Source organism: Mirounga angustirostris, unplaced genomic scaffold (genome assembly GCF_029215605.1).
Source record: "Mirounga angustirostris isolate CCGP_5_RB_7025 unplaced genomic scaffold, mMirAng1.0.hap1 SCAF_2, whole genome shotgun sequence".
In the NCBI taxonomy this organism is placed as follows: domain Eukaryota; kingdom Metazoa; phylum Chordata; class Mammalia; order Carnivora; family Phocidae; genus Mirounga; species Mirounga angustirostris.
In genome coordinates this window covers 62,924,971-62,945,283 of record NW_026991710.1, presented here as the reverse complement: position 1 = coordinate 62,945,283, position 20,313 = coordinate 62,924,971, and the positions used below count along the sequence as shown (strand labels likewise).

Below are 20,313 nucleotides of genomic sequence, written 5' to 3'. Positions count from 1 at the left end.
TCCACTGACCAAGACAGACAGTAGGAGAATGAGTCCACTTCAGAGTTAACCAGCGAGAGGATATCTGCAAGCGCTGGTGGAAACTGATAATTCCAAGTAGCATCAGGCCCCAAATAGCTCAGTGCCTGCACCACAAGACACGGGCCTGGAAGTCTGCTTGTTCTTCTTGGAAAGCGCAGGCCAGCCCACCCCAGCTCCTGGTAGACCCATCCATCCAGGCGAAGGGGTGAGGTGCGGGGACTTTTGACATGAAAGATGGCAATGTGTATCTCCTCTGAAGGGACACCTTTCACATCTAAAAAGAATCAAGTTCACGAAAATATTCTCACTTAGGGCAGACAGGAAAGGTGAGAATTCTGGCAAAATGCTACAGAAAGGACATGAAATGGGGTTAGAGGTGTAGGAAGGACAGGAAGCCCTGCTCCATTAGCAATGGGAAGGGGCCCCAAGAGTAAAGGGGAGGGGACTGGATCCTTGGATCTGGGCCACCAAGAGTTACTAGAAACAGGTGGCCTCAGAAAAACTGGCGGGCGCATGAGTCAGGCGGGTTAGGAAGTCAGGCCTGGTGGGAAAGGGCAGGTGAAGGGTAGTGTCCCAGGGAAGGGGAGTCCTCCCTCTATTTTTGGAGGGTGCTTTCCCAAGATAAGGGAAAAATGTGATCACCAACGAGTCTCTCTCCCTAAGCAGCACTGACTTGGTCTTGGCAGCCAGAATTTAAGCCCAGTGAAGGCTGAAACTGTAAAAACACAAAAGGAGTAACTGAAGTAGCCTCACACTGAACTTTTAACAGAGCCCCCCAGTCAAAGAAGAGCGAGGGCTGGAAATGACCAACAGTGATGCAACTGACAGTGCCTTGCTTGAGGCTCAGTGCTTTTAAAGCTCTGTCTCGTGTGGATGCAGTTGCCCAACACCACAGCTAAGAGTTTGCCCTTTCATCTTTGGAGAGATACAATCCGCAACCTGACAGAATTTTGGCAGAAGCAATTAGCTCATGAATTAGTTATCAAATATCTCAGGCAGCCAACGTCTTAGGAGTGCTGATGTGCATTCTTCCCCAAGGAACTTCAGGACAAAAGGGTAGGCCATCTGCTCCATTTGCATTAGGGATTTTAGCCAATCTCTCCATCCTTCCCCACACCCTGCCACCAAACCCTCACAACGCTTCCCCCTCCGCCATCACCCTCGCCATCACCGTGGTCTGCCTTCCTCACCTTCTCTGCCAGACTACCCTCCACTTTTCGAAGCTCACCTCCCCACAGATCTCCCTCTCATTCACCTGCTCATTCACTGGTCTTGCTGCCTCTGGAATGGAATGTGCCAGGCTGATCCCACCTCAGGATGGTAAACTCCCAGATCCCTCTGTCTGGAACACCCTTTCCATATAACGGTCAGCATGGCTGCCTCCCTCACTCTCCTCAGACGTCTTGTCAAATGTCATCTTATAGCAGGGAGTCCTTCCCTTACCCCCTTGCTCCCTGTACCCTGGAATGCTCTTATTTCTCCCCTAAAATACTCATAACCATTGATATATGATATATCTGCTTGCTTGTTTGCTTGTGGTCTGACTCCCTATATTAGAGAGCGAGTAGAATCCTGGTAAGTACGTCCCCTGTTTTGTTATTCCCCTGGTTGAATGAATGATCCGTAACTTGAAATCCAAAGGAAGAAAGTGATGATCTAAATCTGCAAACCATCGCCGCCTCTACGATGTATGAAACAAAGACAACTCTACCTTTAGATTGCTATTCAGCAAGTGCCTCACATCCATTCAGCTGCCAAGTTCTACAGGTTCTCCCCCTGAAATCCCTCCCTCCCTCCCACTCTTCCACCAACTGTTGTTGATTGAATACAGTTTACTGGGTGCCAGGCATGATCTTTTACATGGTTCTCATCTTCCTATTCCCACTACCACCCCTCTAGAGGAAGCCTCACTACCTACTATTGGGCCAAACGTGAGACTTCTGACCCACTGTCCCTGCCTCTTCTCTCCTTTTTCGGTCCATCCATTAGACACTAGATGAATGTCACTTTCCTTCCATGCTCAAAATTCTGCAGTGACTCTCTATCGCCTATTGAATTACATAAGGCTTACTTATCCCAGCTTTGAAGACCCTGCATAAAATCTCAGGCTACCCATGAGCCCCATCTACTCCTATTTTCAGAATATATGCTTTAGCTAAACTAGCCCACTCATTATTTTTTGAATGTGCCCACATGCTATTCCCATCTCTGAAAATAATACCATTTCTCTCTGTTCAAACTCTACCTTCTAAAGGCACTTTTTTTTTTTAAGATTTTATTTGTCAGAGAGAGAGAGAGAGAGTGAATGAGTGAGAGCACAAGCAGGCGGAGTGGCAGGCAGAGGGAGAAGCAGGCTCCCTGCTGAGCAGGGAGCCCAATGCGGGTTTCGATCCCAGGACCCTGGGATTGTAACCTGAGCCAAAGGCAGATGCTTAATAGACTGAGCCACCCAGGCGCCCTCTAAGGGCACTTTTAAATGCCATCTCTGTGCACCTTCCTACCCAGTGCAGCCTCTCCCATTTTTGAACTTCTATGACACCAGGTTTATATAGTTCTTAAAATACCTGCCATATTCTTCCCTTATGTATGGTTATATGCAAAGGTTCCTTATCTCATCCAGTAAAGCACATTGGAAGGTGAGGATGGGATTTCCTTTATCTTTTGTTGCCCCCTCAGCAGCAGCTCAACTAGAATCTTGCCCAATACACATGCTCACTTGCTATTTCCCGAATTACATTTTTAAACACAGTGCATCATATTGTGCCAGGTGCTCAGACTTTAGAAGAACGGGGTGCAGTGTTTGCCCTAAAGGAATTGACAATCTGGTTATGGAGACAAGACTGCTTACATAAAATTGCAATTGTTCAACTTTCAGCAAGGAATTATTGAGCATCTACTGTGTGCCAAATATGATGCAAGGTAGTATATAATGGTTAAAATTAGTAATATAAAAATAAATACTAACCAAGGCAGATTCTAGGTGTGAGTGGCTTACCCCAACACTTACTAAATCCCAACTTTGGTTTGATGAAGCAAGAAATGACGGGCTTACCTGGTGATGTGGCATGTTCCAGGTGGCCCAGCTCAGGCTGTCTGGTGATGATATAGATCAATTCTGTAGGCTTACTCTCCTGGTCAGTGGCAGAGAGCTGCAGAGTGGTGATTTTCTCCACTGAGTTCTCATCCAAGACCAGCCCTTTGTTGGTGGTGATGACTGGTGGGGAATTGTCTTCTGAAAATATCAGAAACAGTGATTTGAAAGGGGATCCTTTCAACCTCCTTTCTTCAATTCTGGGCCTGGTGCCCAGGAGTAAAATCAGAATAATCCTTAGGCCTGTCCCTCAGAGAGTGCCCCAAGGAGCCAGAGTTTCACACAACAGAGGGCATAGGATTCCAGATTCCCATGTAGCTCGGTAAAGGAAAGACTCCAGCCTCAAGGCAAGCACGGTGTACACTCTATAACCTCAGACCTGCTGGAATATTTTTAGAAGCCCAAAGTCCCCTTACCCAAAACACTGATAGAAAATGACTGGCCAATCAGCGTGTTGCCTTCTCCATCGACCACATCGAATTTAAAAGCAAAGCTCCCGCCAGATTCTCCTTTCCCGTGTCTGTATTCTACTTGGCCTGTGAAAAAGGACAAGATAATCAAGATTTGCTCTTAGTGCTTTCTGCCCTTATTTCTCAAGTGGGAAGTGGGGATCTGATTGGTATTCATACCAATGAATCAATTAACACCTTCCTCACTTTGACATTGCTTTAGCCATTTTAATCTAAAGTTTTCAATTCCTCCCTTCCCCTCCCACTACTGACTTCCTCATAATCAAAAACACTCTCATAATAAAACCATCCCAAGTAGCACTGCCTATGGTTTGTGAAAGACTCGAAGGAAGTCTCATGAGTAACCACATGGGAAATGTGCAGTGACAGCTCCCACATCATTGGCCATATACCCACGTCATAGGGCCAGAGACGTGGAGCTGTGGCCCATATTCTCCCAGAGCTCGTCACTCCCATTTCTCAGTGCAGCTTTAAGTCATTTTTGAAACAGCACTGAGTATAACCAACCAACAAATTAACAGATAAACTACATATTAGTCAAAAGGATCCAAAGGGAGAAGTGCAAACTCTTCCATTTTCGTTCAGCCACAGTATCACTTCCAGGTACCTCGCAATGTAAATATAACCAAACATCTGGGGAAAGGCACCCGGTCTCATTTTTACAAGAGACACTGAGGCAAGGAATAATTGAGGAATTACCATCCCTTTGTCTATTCCACCCCCTTCAGTAAAGTAGAGAGAGTCCAGGGAGAATTCACCTGCTACCCATGTTGAGAGTTAGTGCATGCACAAGACCCTTATTTCTACTCCTCAGAGCCATATTTCCACCTCTAAATGGAATTGCACATCCTCCCATGACTTTGGATTACTTTTCCCCCCATTATGTAACTCCCCCCCCTTTTTTTTAACCCCTAAAAGAACTATACAGTAACTACGTGGCATTTAACATTTATGCTTTTACATTACATCAGCACTTCCTGGAGGAGGGATGAGCTATGTAATCTCCCCCAGGCAGCTCCAATTGATGCCCTTCCATTTTGCTTAGTTCATTAACTTGTGCTCTTGGGGGAGCTGAAAAGAGATATAAATTGTTCACCTAAGGCAGGCATAATTTTCACCTTAATCCATCCCAATTCACTTCTTTTTCCTTGTCTCTCTCACACACACTTTCTAGCATCATAGCAAGTCAAAATGATTCTTTTCCTCCATAATAGCCCCACATTTCATCAATGCTATGTCAAAGCATGAACACATTTTAGCCAAGAAGGATAGTTTTTTTAAAAACAAAAAATTGAGGAGACAAGAAAGAATAAATGAAACTATAACTCAGCTCTTATTCAGAACAGAGTGCAGTTTACTGCCGTAAGCTACCAGGCATTTAACTCCCATTTACTACTGTGGGTAGACTCTGTCGAAGTCTGGGCAGGCGCAGGACAGCTAGCTGACCTTGGCTAATGTCAGCCTGAGTGAAACTCCGGATGGGGCCTTTCACAGAGATTTGCTCCGGGTTGCCGTGCTTTGCCATCTGCAGGTGCCCCGCGCCAGGATCTTCCTTCATGATGTACATCACCTGACGGTCATCCGAAACAGTATCTGTCACTCTCAAATGCTGTTCTGTGATGCGTGCTACAGACCCTGGAAGAGAGTGGGAGGGAGGAGGTCATTGCCCATCATTGCCTTTGAATAGGATGTCAAGGGATTTCAGGAGACTAGAGACTAAATGATCACACACTGCCTGGGTTTAAGTGAATACCAGGTGCTTGCCCTTCTCGGTTTCCAGCTGCATAAATTTTAATTTCCCTAAGTGAAACAATCCCAACCTCCCAATTTGTTAATCCTCCCTTGGGTTTAGACCTGAGCCCTTTTCTCTGCTGATCCATTTTCACTCTCCCTGCTCCATGCTCACTCTACTCCTGTGACCTATCAGTTACCCTCTCCCTAGATCAATGTAATAATTCCTAGATCTTTGGTGAAGCCTTCTTGGACCTAACTTATTTACTGTCTTGAGGTTCATTAAATCATAAGCAACAGCTTTACCTAAACTTATAAACATACCTTGTTGCCATCTCAAACCAAAGAGTTAAAATCAATGTTTACAGGATTATAAAACAGGGGGCTCTGAGTGCTAGGCCCTGTAAGGCTCTGCAGGTTGTTGGGGATGGAGGCGAGACACTAGCAATTGGCAAACACCTCTTTTCGGGGCCTTGCCCCTTGCTTTCCTGTCCAGCTCATATTAAGAACAGTAAATTCTGGTAAAGTAGATGCTAGTCATTCATGTGTAATACATCCTAGTGTTTGGCTGGGCCCTGTGTGTTTTTGCTGGGTAATGCCAACAATGCAAGGCCTAACTATTCTTTCCCCAGGCCATTCTCAGCAAGCAGCCCAGAGGGATGGAGGTGATAATCTTCCTCTGGGACAAAGATCAGGCTTGCTTATTGTTACTATAACAGGGGGAGTTCCCCCAGGCTCAGCGTTCCTCCTCTGTAATGCATCTCATTGCGTGTGAAGGCATCTGTCTGGGCCTTCTGCATCACCCCCACCAGACTTGGAGTGCAAAGGGAAACGATACAAACTTGCTGATGGCAATGCTGCCCCTCGTGCTGTGAGGAACAAAGCATTTGGTCTCTGACCCAGGAGTCTCATGTCTTCTATCAGCACCCATGAAACACTAAGAGGCTAACTTTCTGCTTATAAATAGGGGAAAGTTAAATCTCAGATCTAATAATGGGGACTTTTGGGAATCTCCAAATTTTCAAATACAGTATGCCATATAGTTTTCACTACAAAATACATGTGAAACTAAGAGTAGATAAACAAAGAGGACTCCAGTGGGATGCAGATGTTCTGGGGGGAAAAGGCCCACTCCCTAATTAAGTAACTCCCTACTGCAAACCGACTTCAAGACTGACACATGTCACAGGTCCTTCAGGTGCTGCTTACATACGGGCAAACTTGCGAATGTTACACCCTAGGATTACCATATCTAGTGAATCTCAATTATTTTTATAAGCTCTTTTAGTGCATAATGGCTTCTGAATTGTCCCCCCGCCCACTTTTTTTGTTTTTTTAAATAAACACCTGGAAAATTCTGTTGGATTTCTTTTGCTGTTGTTGTTTCCTGCGGAGTTGGCTGGGCAATGGCCATGTTCTAAGAAACCCAACCCTATGAGTAGCTGGATAAATTAAGGTTTTGAGGACCCTGGAAGTACGACAAACTCTTCTCAATCTCTTCCCAAAATCACAGACAGGCATCTGGTCCAAAGAATTTAAGAGATTTACATTAGTCACTCACAACTCTTAGTATCCTTAAAAGAATAGCTCTCCCCACCTCCGGTCTCTCTGAGTTCTGAACGCCTACTTCAATACCGTCCCACAGAGCACATGTGCACTGACAAAGAAGAAATAAGGACAGAGGACCACAGACACTCTCTTCCATTCCTGTGGTACCTGCTGAGAGCTGGAGGCCTCGGTTTACAGCCAAGTTGGGGGCGCCACTTGTAGGCAGCTCTATGTATATCTCCATCCTCCCCGTGTCCATGTGCAGGCCATCCGTGAGGGAGAACTGGAACTCATCCACTGCTACCCCGGGTCCACCAGGCATGTACCCGACCAGCCCGGCCAGGACATCCTGGTAGGTGAAGGAGGAGCCTTGAGTTAAAACCCTCCCATTCTCCAGAGGCTCAGAAGCAGTTTGCCTCCAGAGCAGATGGCCTGAGGAAGAAAGTAAAGAAAAACAAAGAAACAATATAGAATATATATGGCACCAAAATATTGCCTGATTTTGTCAACTAGCATGAGCCTGGGTAAAATGTCCAGCACTTCAGAGGCTCTTGGTGACACACACACATAAATGACCAACAACTCAGAATTTTCTATGGAACCACAGGGTGCTGCCCTGGGCCTCACCTACAAATAAAGAAGATAAAATCCAACTTTTCCTGTTCAAAAATCTCTTAAGGAGACACAGTGAATGTGATAATACAGTGGCTTAGAAATCAAATCTCCCTCCATGAATTTGAACTCACTGCATTATCTAAACCTTATTTTCCCCTCTGCAAAGTGAAAATAGCACTCTTCTGCTGCCTTCCTTCTAGGGCATCTGGGATGGGAGAAGGGATTGTGTTTTAAATTCCTTATAAATTCAGAAAGACACTAGACATCTTTGGGTTGAGGCAAATTTTTCTGTTTTCAAGGGTCGTGTGTATCATGATGGGACAGTTAAAATGTTTCATTAAAGAAAGTGAAAGTGAAGGAAGATAAAATGCAATGACCAACAGACTCTTCTATTAACCTTCTATCAACACAACTTCATCTTTAAAAGACCAAGGGTGTTATGATACACTAAGATACCATCTGGGAGATGAAAGTTCCAGAGCTTTGGCTAATACCAGAGGGATGGCGCTTAGAAAAGAAGTAGGTAAAAGATTCCCATGGTGGTTTTTACCTCTGGTTTAATCAGGAAAAGTGCTTTCTTTGCAAAAGGATCAAGTTCATAAAGACATCTAGCACACTTCTAACCTGAAGTGAACAGCTTTGCAATTAATAACAAGGCTGCCGCACTGTTCCTTGTATGAGATGCGATGGCCCAGGACTATCAAGCAATCCTACTCTGAGAACAGGACTCTAAACCAAATGTTTTGCCTGAGGTTATACAGGAGAGCAAGAAAACAGCTGAAATTGAATTTCAGAGACACCAATTACCTAGGATTCAGGCTTTTTAGAGCAACTGGTGTCCACTGTGACCCCAAAGAATATTGGCTAGCTGTGAATCTGATTATACTTTGATGCAAAGAATGGGCTATGCACAGGCAAAGTAGAGGAATAATCAACAGAAACCTATGTGTTTATTTTAAAAACCTATCGGGCACCTCAGTTAAGAAGCTTGCTGCCATAGCAGTTGGGTCCTACCGTGGTCAGGCTTTTTTGTCAATACAAAAACCAGCTCATTATCTGGAGTGTCCAGGTCTTGCAGGCTCAGAGAAGAATTGCTTATCACCACTCCCGAGCTTAGCTGCACACCAAGGGGCCGCAAGGTCATCCTGGGAGGTTCATCGTTCTTCCTCTGATTAAAGCATAAAATATCAGGTCTCACACAGATATTGGTTTAAGAAGAAAGAAAATGCACCTTAGTCAGCGAAAGTAACATTGTCACACCAACTTTCACTATCAAAATAGTACTGAATGTGTCACCATCTTTAATTCCCAGTCAAAACGGTTCATTTGAAAGAAGAGCAAGTCACACAAGCAAAATGTCTCCTTGCAAAGAAACTGACATTTTACAGAAATCTTCAAGATATTTTCCATGGGTACAATGATCATGTTTTTCAGACCAAAAATCTGGACATGGGGTTAGACAAGTACGAGTATATTTTGAGGATAAAAGAGCAAATTGCTTGAAATCAAAAGTGTCTTAGAAAACCCCAAGAGTATCATAGTACTGTAGGAGGGCACCATATTTAAGGGTGTGGGTTTCTAAAGCTGTCTCCCTGATCCCGCGCCAGGCCCCCTCTACCACTTCTGAAGGATGCTGACGGTCTTATCCCAGGGCAGAGGGTATTCCATTCTGAGTTTTATCTTTTCTCTCTCTCTCTCCCTGGGTTGGTAGAGCAAGCTATCTAGTTGCTCAAATGAGAATAAATACAGCATCAAGGAACACGTTTCTTTGATGTTACAATTTAACAAATAGATGCATTAAAAATATAAGAAAAGGCAAGTATGCATCTAGAACTATATACAATAATTTCAGGGAAAAATAGCCATATGTTAGTTTTCAGCTAAATATGAGACTGACAGGGTTTCTCTGTCTGACCCTCACAAACTGTTTTCACACAGAATGAACACATTCTACCCTGACAGATTTCTAAGTCAGACCATCCCCAAATGCCAGCCTTAATTCTACAAGTTTCCTAAGGGTCAGGGTTATATTTTTAAATTGACCTCGAAAACTGAAGATCAAATGCAATCTTCTTTGCTTTTGAGCTCATAGAAAGCTAGCTAATGGTGGGATATTGTTGTCAAAGGCCCACTTTTCCAACTTCAAAGTCTTTACCTCAATGGTGATATTGATGCTGTGGATTTCTGAACGACTGTTTCCATCACTTACATAAAAACTAAAAATGTCATGGGTTGGCTCAATGCTTTCATGAACACTCTGAAAGTAGTAAATGTAGTTTTCCAGGACATCTTGAATAGGGAATGATGCCTCTAGGTCGCTGGCAGTTCCAGGGCCAAAACGATCACCTGTGCCAACATCAAGAGAGAACTTTTATCTTGATCCATCAATTCCTGCTTACTAGGCTGAACTAGAAAACATGACAGCATTATCAATAAAAGATGAAAATACATTAGAGGATAAAATAGAGAATGGAAAGAGCACAGGACTAGAAATGCAAGACTCAGGGTCAAATCCCAATTTTCCTACTATTTCTCATCTACACATGGTTACACCTGTCCGGCTGTTTCCACAGGGAATCACATGAGATAATATGCATGAAAGCACTCAGAATATTATTTTACGTAGCAAGAATAAAAAAAAAAATCAATGGTTGTTTTGTTAGAAATCTGTGATAAAGTCAGTCCTCGGACAAGTGACAATAGAAATGCAAAGGTTCTACCTTAAGCTTTGGTCAGTTTCAAAACCACCCTGCCTAGCACACCGTGCAAGAGGAAGCCTCCTTCTCTATATAAGAAAAGATTAACTATACTTTATCTAAGAGATATCTCAGTAAGCGTGTTTTCATTTGACCTCAGTTCCTTAAGGAAACCTCCCCATGGGTCAGAGCTCAGCCCCTGGGATGGTACCCCAGGGGTACTGCGATGCTCTAGGACCATCCACAGCTCAGGTGCCATTCAAGCACTGAGATGCTCAAGTTCCATGCAGAGCTCCAGAGATAGAGCTGGTTCTGGTTAACTCTACTTTTCAACCCAACCCCAACCAAACACTGGAAAAGGCCAAAGGGAAGAGTAAACACTGTCTAAATGATGGATGGCTTGTCTCTTCCTTGGTCTGAGTCTCTCTAATTGATTGATTTTAAGTTGTTACCACATTTTCCTCTAAAGAGAGAAGAAGAAACCCCTGTGCCTCCAAACATCCCCTGCATACATACCAACAAAGAAAAGTGTATACAGAAGGTCTGAAAGCAACAAAGGCTTTCTCTTTGTCTCTTCCATAGCCCTTTGCAAAGATCAGGTCATAAATCAAAAGGCCACTGACTTCCTGAATTGTAGACAGTGTCATTTTTTTGGTTAACCTTTCAGACTAGGACTGAAAAAGTGTTACTTAAAATTTCTTTGCAATAAGAACTCAGGGGGCGCCTGGGTGGCTCAGTTGTTAAGCGTCTGCCTTCGGATCAGGTCATGATCCCAGGGTCCTGGGATCGAGCCCCACATCAGGCTCTCTGATCAGTGGGAAGCCTGCTTCTCCCTCTCCCACTCCCCCTGCTTGTGTTCCTTCTCTCACTGTTGTCTCTGTCAAATAAATAAATAAAATCTTAAAAAAAAAAGAACTCAGGACAGTTGTTTTTTCTTCAATGACATGAATTGTCTTAGATTTTACCCATCGGATTTGGTTCCTCTTGACACCAGAAGCATGGAGGAGTCTGAGTGACCTGTGACCTGATAATCCCTGATAGCACACACAGTTCAGGGTTTCCAGAAGGAAGTGCTGTAATTTCCCTTTACATTGATTGCTATAAATATGAGAAATGTGGCTTCTTTATTTGGGTCAGAAAGAGCCAAATAAACTAAATGATGCCTAAAAATACACTCACATAGAGAAAGGACTTATTTTCTGTCATTGGGAAACAAGCCATTCAACAAGTGAATCTGTCACTGAAGCTTTAAGCACCAGTCTCTCCCAGTTTTAAAATTGCACCTTCTATTTTTTCACATAAATCATTCTCATTAATGTGCTTCCTTGCCTTTTTAAGCAGAATATACTATGTGCAAATTAAATAGTTCTTGATGCATGCAGGCTATGTTATGAACATCTATTACTGCGTTGTGCTGGAACACGGTGATGCACGCCCTCGAGGTAATCAAGGTGGGTCTGTTCCGTTCGCGCTAGTACTAAATGAACGTAGAGTCCATGCTGTTAGATTTTAGACCTCACAATATCATTATTCTGTTTCTTCCTGGCTTGCTGGGAAGAAGTTAAAGCTGCTTCTTGTAATATTTTTAAAAAGGCATTATGCTGATCTGCTGGATTCTGAATCTAGATAGCTAGTTTCATATAACAAAACAGGCTCAGTGCTGAACACCCATGGAGCAAGGGCTGGAGTCCTTAAATTGTCTTGGGATAATTATTTGCCACCCCCTGCCACCAGCCCCCTGAACGTCTTTTCCTTACTTCCAGGTTCATACTGACATAGAGCAGTGATTCTCCAAATGTGGTCCCTGGGCCAGCAACGGTGGCATCACCTATGAGCTGGGGCTGGGGAGGAAGCAAATGCCCGGGCCTCCCCAGCCTCTGCACAGGGTAACTCTGGGGTTGCTGCTCAGGAAACTGTGTTTTCATGAGCCCTCCAGTTGAGTCTTATGCACACTAAAGTTTGAGAATCACTGTTTCGAGAGCAGGAGCTTGCCAGAAATTTGACTTCTAGACCACTGAAATACTCCTCTGCAGGCATTCCAGGTTAACGTCAAATCACGTTAGGAAGGCTTAGTAAGAAACCACCTGGAGAGAAGAGAAGTAGAGGTGGGGGACAACTACCCTTTCATGACTCCCCACCTTTGCCCATGCTCTTCCCTCTGGCCACAGTGACACTCCCCCTAACCCTTCAAGTTGCAACACAAATGTCACCTTCCTCGGCCTTTCCTGCCTTCTCAGGCAGAAATCATTGTTTTGCCCCATGGACTTTCTCAACGTTTGCCCCTTTCCCTGTCCCAGCATTTTAAATTGATTGCCATTTATCATCCTTCCTCTCTGTCTCCCATTCAAGGCAGGGGCTGTGTCTCACTCATCTTTACATCCTTTGTTTCTGGCACAAACATTTGTTGAGATAAATCTAATTCGCAATAAACAAATCTGAGTGCACGCCATGAAAGGCAAGATGGGGGAAAGGACCCGCGGTTTTCTGGAGGAAAACATGGCCACGGCTACATGGATTTCTGGTAACTAGGTCCAAATCCCAGGCACCATGCTGGTCACAGACAGCTTCAGCCAAGGGCCTCTCCGTGGGAACTGCTAGCTGCACGCCAGTTAGAGCCAAGCACGGCACTCAGGGATCTCGCTGCAGAGGCAGCATCATGCTAACCTGCCAGGAGCTGTCTCAACTGCCAGTTACCACGGTCTCAGGGGGCCTGTGGACACGACACACCTTCTCGCCTCTCCTTCTCTGTGATAACCAGCAGGGACAGTGGGGGGTCCAGGGCAGATGGTGGAGGGGGAGGGATGCTGAGGAGAGGGTCACAGGCAGACCAGCATGCATTTCAATTCATGTCATATCCTTAGAAGGAGCTGAGCCATCAGCTGTGGTTCAGCTAAACTGCAGCTGGCTCACAACGGAAGGACAGGCATTTTTATTTCCTTGACACTCAGTTCTGAGCGCCATCCAGAAGCCCTTCCTTTCCCTGTTGCTGGCATTCCCGATCCCCTCCCCTGCTCTGTTTCTTCTCATAGCACTGATGTGCCTCCGAACATCTTACACAGTCTTCTCCTTTGTTAGGCTTCCTGTCTCCGCCCACCAGGATCTAAGGCAACATGAAAGTAGGGGTTTCTATTTGTTTTGTTTACTGATACATCCCTAGTGCTTAAAAAAGTGCCTGGCACACAGAAAACGCTGAGTGGATTTTGGAGTGACTGAAACCTTCCTTCCTCCCGTTTCTTTGAATTGGATCCATTCCTCTTTAGCTCCCCCCATGTCCAGGTTTAATTGGAGGCAGGTGCCTCCCCCTCGCCCTCCCTTCTTGCCAGGTCCGGAACAATTCTACAGCCCAGCGACTGCTGGTACCTGTTCCTGTGTTCTCGATGCAGCCATATTTGGGCAGAGCACTTAGCTTAATGATGGCATCTCTCTGGAGGTTGTCCTGATCAGCAGCAGCAAAGAAATGGTGAAAGGAGAGCGGAGCTCTCCCTCCCTCGTCAACCTACAAAAGAAAAGGTTGTACAGTCCTTGGGCAGTTGCACAGAACTACAGTAAAAAGAACGGAATTGAAAAGTGCTGCCCGAGGTCACCTTCCAGTACCAATTCCACTTCTTTGAGGAGGCAGATGCTCTACAGACAAGATGAAGAATGCGCATGCTGCGGGAGCCAGGCGATCTTTCAGCGCCTCTCAAAGCTACATTCAGATACCTCAACTTCTGTGTCTCCCTTCAAAGTTGTGCTTCCTTCAGTGATGCATCTGGTTATAAAGCAGCTCTGGCCCATTCTAATCACCCACCTCAGCACAGCTGCGTGGCAGGAGGGCCACCTTTCTTCCCGATCAACGTTCCAGAGCCTGCAGCCTGAGGATGATCCATCCAGTCCTCCCTGGGATACTGCAAGAGTGGCTGTCCTATAGGTGCTCCCACCCAGAATGAAAGTCCCACTCACCCCCTCACGGTATATGTTGATAGGTGTGCAGGAAGGGCTCCCTCCCCACACCTGAAAGTTAGTGCTTATCTTAAGGTTAAGGAGGAAAATAAATCCGTCTAAGTAAAAGCACTTGCCGGAGCTAACTTTTTCCTGCTTTTTATGCTAACTCTGCAAACTGATCCTGGTGTGTTTTCCTAGCCTGCTGGACATGACCGAGCCATTTCACTCTGAACAATGCTTGGCCAAATACAGGAAGATCTGCAAGGTACAAAGTGGAAGGTCACCCTGACTCTGGGGATGGAGAAGGTCCAAATGGGTTCCCCAAGGTATGGAATATCAAAACCATTTGGAAACCACTCAGTTTTATGGATTTTTAGTTGCTTGACAAAACCAGAAAAACTCCTGAGTTTTTGGCATTGTGGTATGTACACAGAGCAGGACAAGGAGCCTGAATTAACTTTTATGGAATCCCTACCATGTGTTGCTATGTACTGGGGGCTTTTAAATGGTATTTTGTTAATTATCAGAGCAATCCTTTAGGTAACAGGAATAGTTATATTTTAAAGATGAGGAAACTGAGGCTAAGAAAGATTATATCATTGGTCCAGGGTCACTCAGCTAGTAAGTAACAGAACCAGCACTTGAACTCAGGTCTGGGTAACCTCATGATTAGGACATAATCATATGCCCCCCACCCTCTCCACCCCAAGGAACTGTAAATAACATTTACGGTGATAAGTATTGGATTAAGAAGTGACTTGGGTGGGGGGTGGGAGGGATGGGGTGGCTGGGTGATAGACATTGGGGAGGGTATGTGCTATGGTGAGCGCTGTGAATTGTGTAAGACTGTTGAATCACAGACCTGTACCTCTGAAACAAATAATACATTATATGTTAAAAAAAAAAAAAGAAAAAGATAGTAGGAAGGGAAAAATGAAGGGGGGTAAATCGGAGGGGGAGACGATCCATGAGAGACTATGGACTCCGAGAAACAAACTGAAGATTCTAGAGGGGAGGGAGTGTGGGGGGATGGGTTAGCCTGGTGATGGGTATTAAAGAGGGCACGTACTGAATGGAGCACTGGGTGTTATACGCAAACAATGAATCATGGAACACTACAACAAAAACTAATGATGTAATGTATGGTGATTAACATAATAAAATTAAAGAAAGAAAGAAAGAAAGAACCAACTGATAGTTACCAGAGGGGAGGTGCGTGGGGGATGGGTGAAATTGGTGATGGGGATTAAGGAGTACACTTGGGATGAGCACAGGGTGATGTATGGAAGTGTTAAATTACTATATTGTACACCTGAAATGAATATAACACTATATGTTAACTGGAATTAAAATAAAAAGTTAAAAAAATAAAACAAACCATACCAAAAAAAAAAAAAAAAAGTGACTGGGGGACATTGTCTATATCCCCATATTTTAGTTCTTGGAAACATTAGATTTTTAACTCCTAAAAGATATATTCCATTTATAAATTTTACTCCCACTACTATACACATCTAGCATGGTATACAAAATACTATCCACATCTAGCGTTTATGTCTAGCACATAAATATATTTTTTGATTAAATAATATAAATATAATTATTTGATCTTCTGCATATATTTTTTCATACTTTTTGAAAAACTCATCATTGAAAACCATGCATATCTTGACACTATTGCCTAGATACTTTGGAGGAAGAACTTGGAAGCTGATTCAGGTAGAAATCCTGTATTTACATCAGAACAGATTCCAGCTCTCCACAGCACTCGCTGTTCAATGATCTGAGAATTGTTTACCGTGATAAGGTCAGCAAAAGCAATGACTGGAGGTGGATTCTCAACAGGAGTGATCATGATGGTAAACATCTGATTGTCTAGATGGTTGTGGTCCGTATCGGAGACAGAGAAATGGAAGCCATCAGTAACCAGATTACCATCAGTCTCATACACAGCTGAGTACCTACAGAGGTGAGGACAAGAATCAAATGAATGAGCTACATGACAAGCCAGGTAAGATGGCTGCATCTCTGTTTAAAAAGGGGGCAATATAATCTTTCGAGGGAGTCACTGATTAGTTGCTTAAATATTTTAATACAATTTTTAAAAACTCTGTCAAGTAATAACAAAGTGGTTATATACCTAATTTTCTGGTTGTTGATGTCTTCCATTGTGAAATTGGAAACCTCTGAGAGCTCTTCCACTTCAGGTCCTGACACTCTTAAGAGAGCACCATACGTGGGCAGAGAACTTAACTGAATCCAGATCTCTGAGTCGGGGGAAGAATCATCCTAATCGGGCAAATATGAGGCAAGACATGAACACACATTTGTAGGAATAAATACTTCCAGTAGTTAAAGATCATGGGTGCTTACTTCTCTGCCAGTTGAAAAAGTCTCTTTCCCTTTGTGATAAAGCAACACCATCTCAAAGTGCATGAAAATTCCATCATTATCACCCACCTAATACCTCTTTGATAATGTCTTCTTTCCAGAGTAGCTCAAGATAATAGTGAGGAAATGCACTTTAGGTATGGGGCATAAAACAAAGAGATGCCCTATTGTTACTATAAGAGCCACACAGGGTTGCATTTTTACTACAAGCATCTAGTGAAGAACAAAACATGCTCAGAGATATAAGTCATCTTCCTATAAACACGGTTGTAGGCTTCTTTCAGAGTTTCAAAGGATGGTTTGCTTTTCAGAAACAGGTAAAATTCCATTATAACATATAATACAATGATAAAGAAAATTCTGTGAAACAGAAAGAAGGGAAGTTATTTAGTTTAGCCAGTGGCTCATTCTAAGTAATATTTGGCATGGTAAAAATTTTAGTTTAACAGAAGAATTTAGGAAATCTTACGGATTTCATTCCATCAGGATGGAACCTACAGATGCTTTACCCACAGGATGACCAATCTTAAAGACAATTTTACTTTCCTTCTGCATTGCTTATTAAGAAATAAAACTGGCTTTCTGTGTTTCTATGCGGACAATAGTTGTATGTCTTAATGAACAATTTCCTCTTTCTTTAAGGATATTGTGGAAATACCTAGGAGGCTGGCAACATCTTCTTGGAGAGTTTCCCTGAGTCATTCATCTTTTAGAGCAGTTGGCTGTGAACATGGGGGCACTTTTTACTTTACCACAGCAACAATGAAAATAAATATTGCATGGCCAAGTGTACTTTGAAATGCAAATTTCCATGGGTATGTTGTATAGCTGGTTGAAGTATGGATCAGGAATGTGCTCAGGATACCTGGTGATCTGGGGCAGAGGATTTTAGTCAGTTCTTGCTTCTACCCCTAGGGGCCTTTTTAAATAGACAGGTCGGAGCCTCAATGCAAGGTCATAGAATTTTCCATATCTCCTTACATCACCTGACACTAGTAAGGAAGGAAACTCAAATTCATCAAAGTTGCAAAACTTCAGAAAATTTCCCCTAAATTTGTACTTAAAAAGTTTCTCGGGGCGCCTGGGTTGCTCAGTTGGTTAGGCGACTGCCTTCGGCTCAGGTCATGATCCTGGAGTCCCTGGATCGAGTCCCGCATCAGGCTCCCTGCTCGGCAGGGAGTCTGCTTCTCCCTCTGACCCTCCCCCCTCTCATGTGCTCTCTCTCATTCTCTCTCTCTCAAATAAATAAATAAAATCTTAAAAAAAAAAATTTCTCTATTTTTCCACATGGGTTATCAAATACAATATGCAGACTTCCAACAGACTACTTTCTAATATTACTGTGAGTACCCTCTGAGAGAGAATTTGTAAAAGACAGCTAAGAGTTCTAAGGTATTATCTTCTAGGATGGTGATAAACTATAAGGACAGAGCTCCTGGCTCTTGCTTAGAATTAATAGCTTCAAAATTCCACATTGGCAAATTTGGCAAAGAAATGCTTCTTTCATGTCAGGCACATTTATTTTAATGTTTCAAATCTCAAATGACTGCTGGGTTTGAAAAAGTGTGAAATAAGCTAGCTTTTTTTCTTCTGAAAATGCTATCATAATTTCAGAAAATAATTATTTTTATAATTAATGAAAATTACTACTTTGTCATATCTAAGATATTATGGATGCAAAAAATCTCCTAAGAATGTAGACTTTGTTTTTATGTAATTTTCCTACCTTCTTACCCCTTTTGTATTAGCTCATTTTTCATTTTGTTTTTATTACTTATACATCTATTGACCACCATTTAACACAAGGACTAGAACACTGATAATTAACAGTTATGTATGCGTTCCTCCTTTACCCTGTCCTTGGGCCTCCCATCACCCTGGGTCTTATTTCTCATATCCCTGAATTTCTTGATATTATTTGATATATTACTACAAAGTATTTTTAGTTGTTTTTTAAAAAAACTTATGAAAAGAGCATTAGACTTTCTCTTGTGGGACTTACTTCCCTTTTTACTCAATAGTGGACTAAGATCAATCAATATCATTGTATGCAGCAACAGTTCATCTCTAGAGAAAGTATATCACAGGTTATATTATCCTCTTGATGGGCATTTGTCTTGTTTCAATATTTTTGCTATTACAAATACTACTGCTATGAATTTTCTTGGGCATATCGTTTGGTATACATATGAAAATTTCTCTTAGAGAGGAATCTAGGAGTGGAATGGTTAGGGTATAGGACCACTCATCCTCACAAGACAATGCCAAATTCTTTCTCAAAGTGGTTTGTTCCAGTTGACTCTTCCATCAGCAAAGAACCTTCTGCAGATCCACTTCCTCTCCAACTTTTGGTATTTTCAGACTTTTAAATTTCTGCCAATTGAATTGGTATCATATGGTATGTAGTCTTTTTTGCTTTCCTTGATGCCTAAAAAAGTGATTATCTCTTTTTATATTTATTGGCCCTATGGGTTTCTCCTCTGAAATTCCTATTAATGTTCCTTGTTCATTCTTCTACTGGGTTACCTTTTTCTTCTTGATCTGCAGAAATTTTTTATATTTTCTTTGTTATTTTTGGTTATATGTATTGCAAATAATCTGTTTCCAATTTGTAACTTGTCTGTTTTCTGTATTTCTGGTGGGTTTTGGGGAATATAAATTTAATTTTAATATAGTCAAGTTTATTAATCTTTTCTTTATAGTTAGGACTTTTTGTTTTTAGTTTAAAAAATCTTCCCTTTCCCAATATCTAAAAATATTCACCTATATCCGACAAAGAATTGTAAAATTTCAGTGCTTGATTTGCCCAAAGTTAATCTCTGTGTAAGTGTGTAAAAGTTCTTTTATCCATATGAATAATCATTTTGTGCAGGTCTATATTTTAAATAGTTCCTACTGTTTCCACTGATCTGGCTTACTGTATCTGTTTTATATTACAGTCCCATGTGTTGGTCTGTTTCTGGACTCTAGTATATTCCTGTGCTACACTGCTTTAAATAGTGCAGGTTTATAATAAATTCTGATATTTGATAGGGCAAGCCCCTGCCCTCCTATCATTCTTTTTCAGAATTTTGGTCCTTCATTCTTTATTGTAGAATCAGCTTATCAAGATCCATAAAAAGTGCACTGGGCTTTTGACTGGAACTCAACTGAATGGAAAGATCAGTCTGCAGGAGAATTGATATCTTTTTGCTACTAAATCTACCTATTCATGCATATGGCACGTCTCATCCTTTATTGGGTGTTTTTTTTTTTTTTTTTTTTTTTTTTTTTAAAGATTTTATTTATTTATTTGAGAGAGAGAGAATGAGAGAGAGCAAGCACATGAGAGGGGGGAGGGTCAGAGGGAGAAGCAGACTCCCTGCCGAGCAGGGAGCCCGATGTGGGACTCGATCCAGGGACTCCAGGATCATGACCTGAGCCGAAGGCAGTCGCTTAACCAACTGAGCCACCCAGGCGCCCTATTGGGTGTTTTTAAAAAATGTTTGTCAATTAAGTGTTATAACTTTCCCCATAGAAGTACTGTCTAGTTTTTGTTAGATTTAGTCCAACAGACAAGATTTTTATAATGCTATTATAAGGGGTGTCATCTTTTTAGTTACATTTACTGGCTATTTTTTGCTTATGTCTAGCAATCCTATTGCTTTGTTGATCTTCTATCTGACCCCATGGTAAATTCTCTCTTTATTTCTAATACTTTGTCAAGAGATTCTTTTGGATTTTCTTTAGTTGGGCATTGTATCAATTTTCCCTAGAAATTACACATTTTTTGTTACATTTATTCCTAGATATGTGTTATGTGATGTTATTAGAGATGTTATCATAT

General features: G+C 42.5%; 1 protein-coding gene across 5 annotated transcripts in view; it reads right to left on the bottom strand.

The window, feature by feature from the left end:
- FRAS1 (Fraser extracellular matrix complex subunit 1) overlaps nt 1-20,313 on the bottom strand; it is a 420,408-nt gene that overhangs the window by 71,353 nt on the left and 328,742 nt on the right. For all 5 annotated transcript variants that reach the window (XM_064584673.1, XM_064584674.1, XM_064584670.1 and 2 more), the window contains 9 exons: nt 16,237-16,385; nt 15,895-16,057; nt 13,533-13,668; nt 9,632-9,822; nt 8,491-8,644; nt 7,030-7,293; nt 5,029-5,217; nt 3,529-3,648; nt 3,074-3,253 (listed from right to left, as the gene is read on the bottom strand). In XM_064584673.1, coding sequence (XP_064440743.1) covers nt 3,074-3,253; nt 3,529-3,648; nt 5,029-5,217; nt 7,030-7,293; nt 8,491-8,644; nt 9,632-9,822; nt 13,533-13,668; nt 15,895-16,057; nt 16,237-16,385 — 1,546 coding nt within the window. The remainder of the gene's footprint in view (nt 1-3,073; nt 3,254-3,528; nt 3,649-5,028; nt 5,218-7,029; nt 7,294-8,490; nt 8,645-9,631; nt 9,823-13,532; nt 13,669-15,894; nt 16,058-16,236; nt 16,386-20,313) is intronic.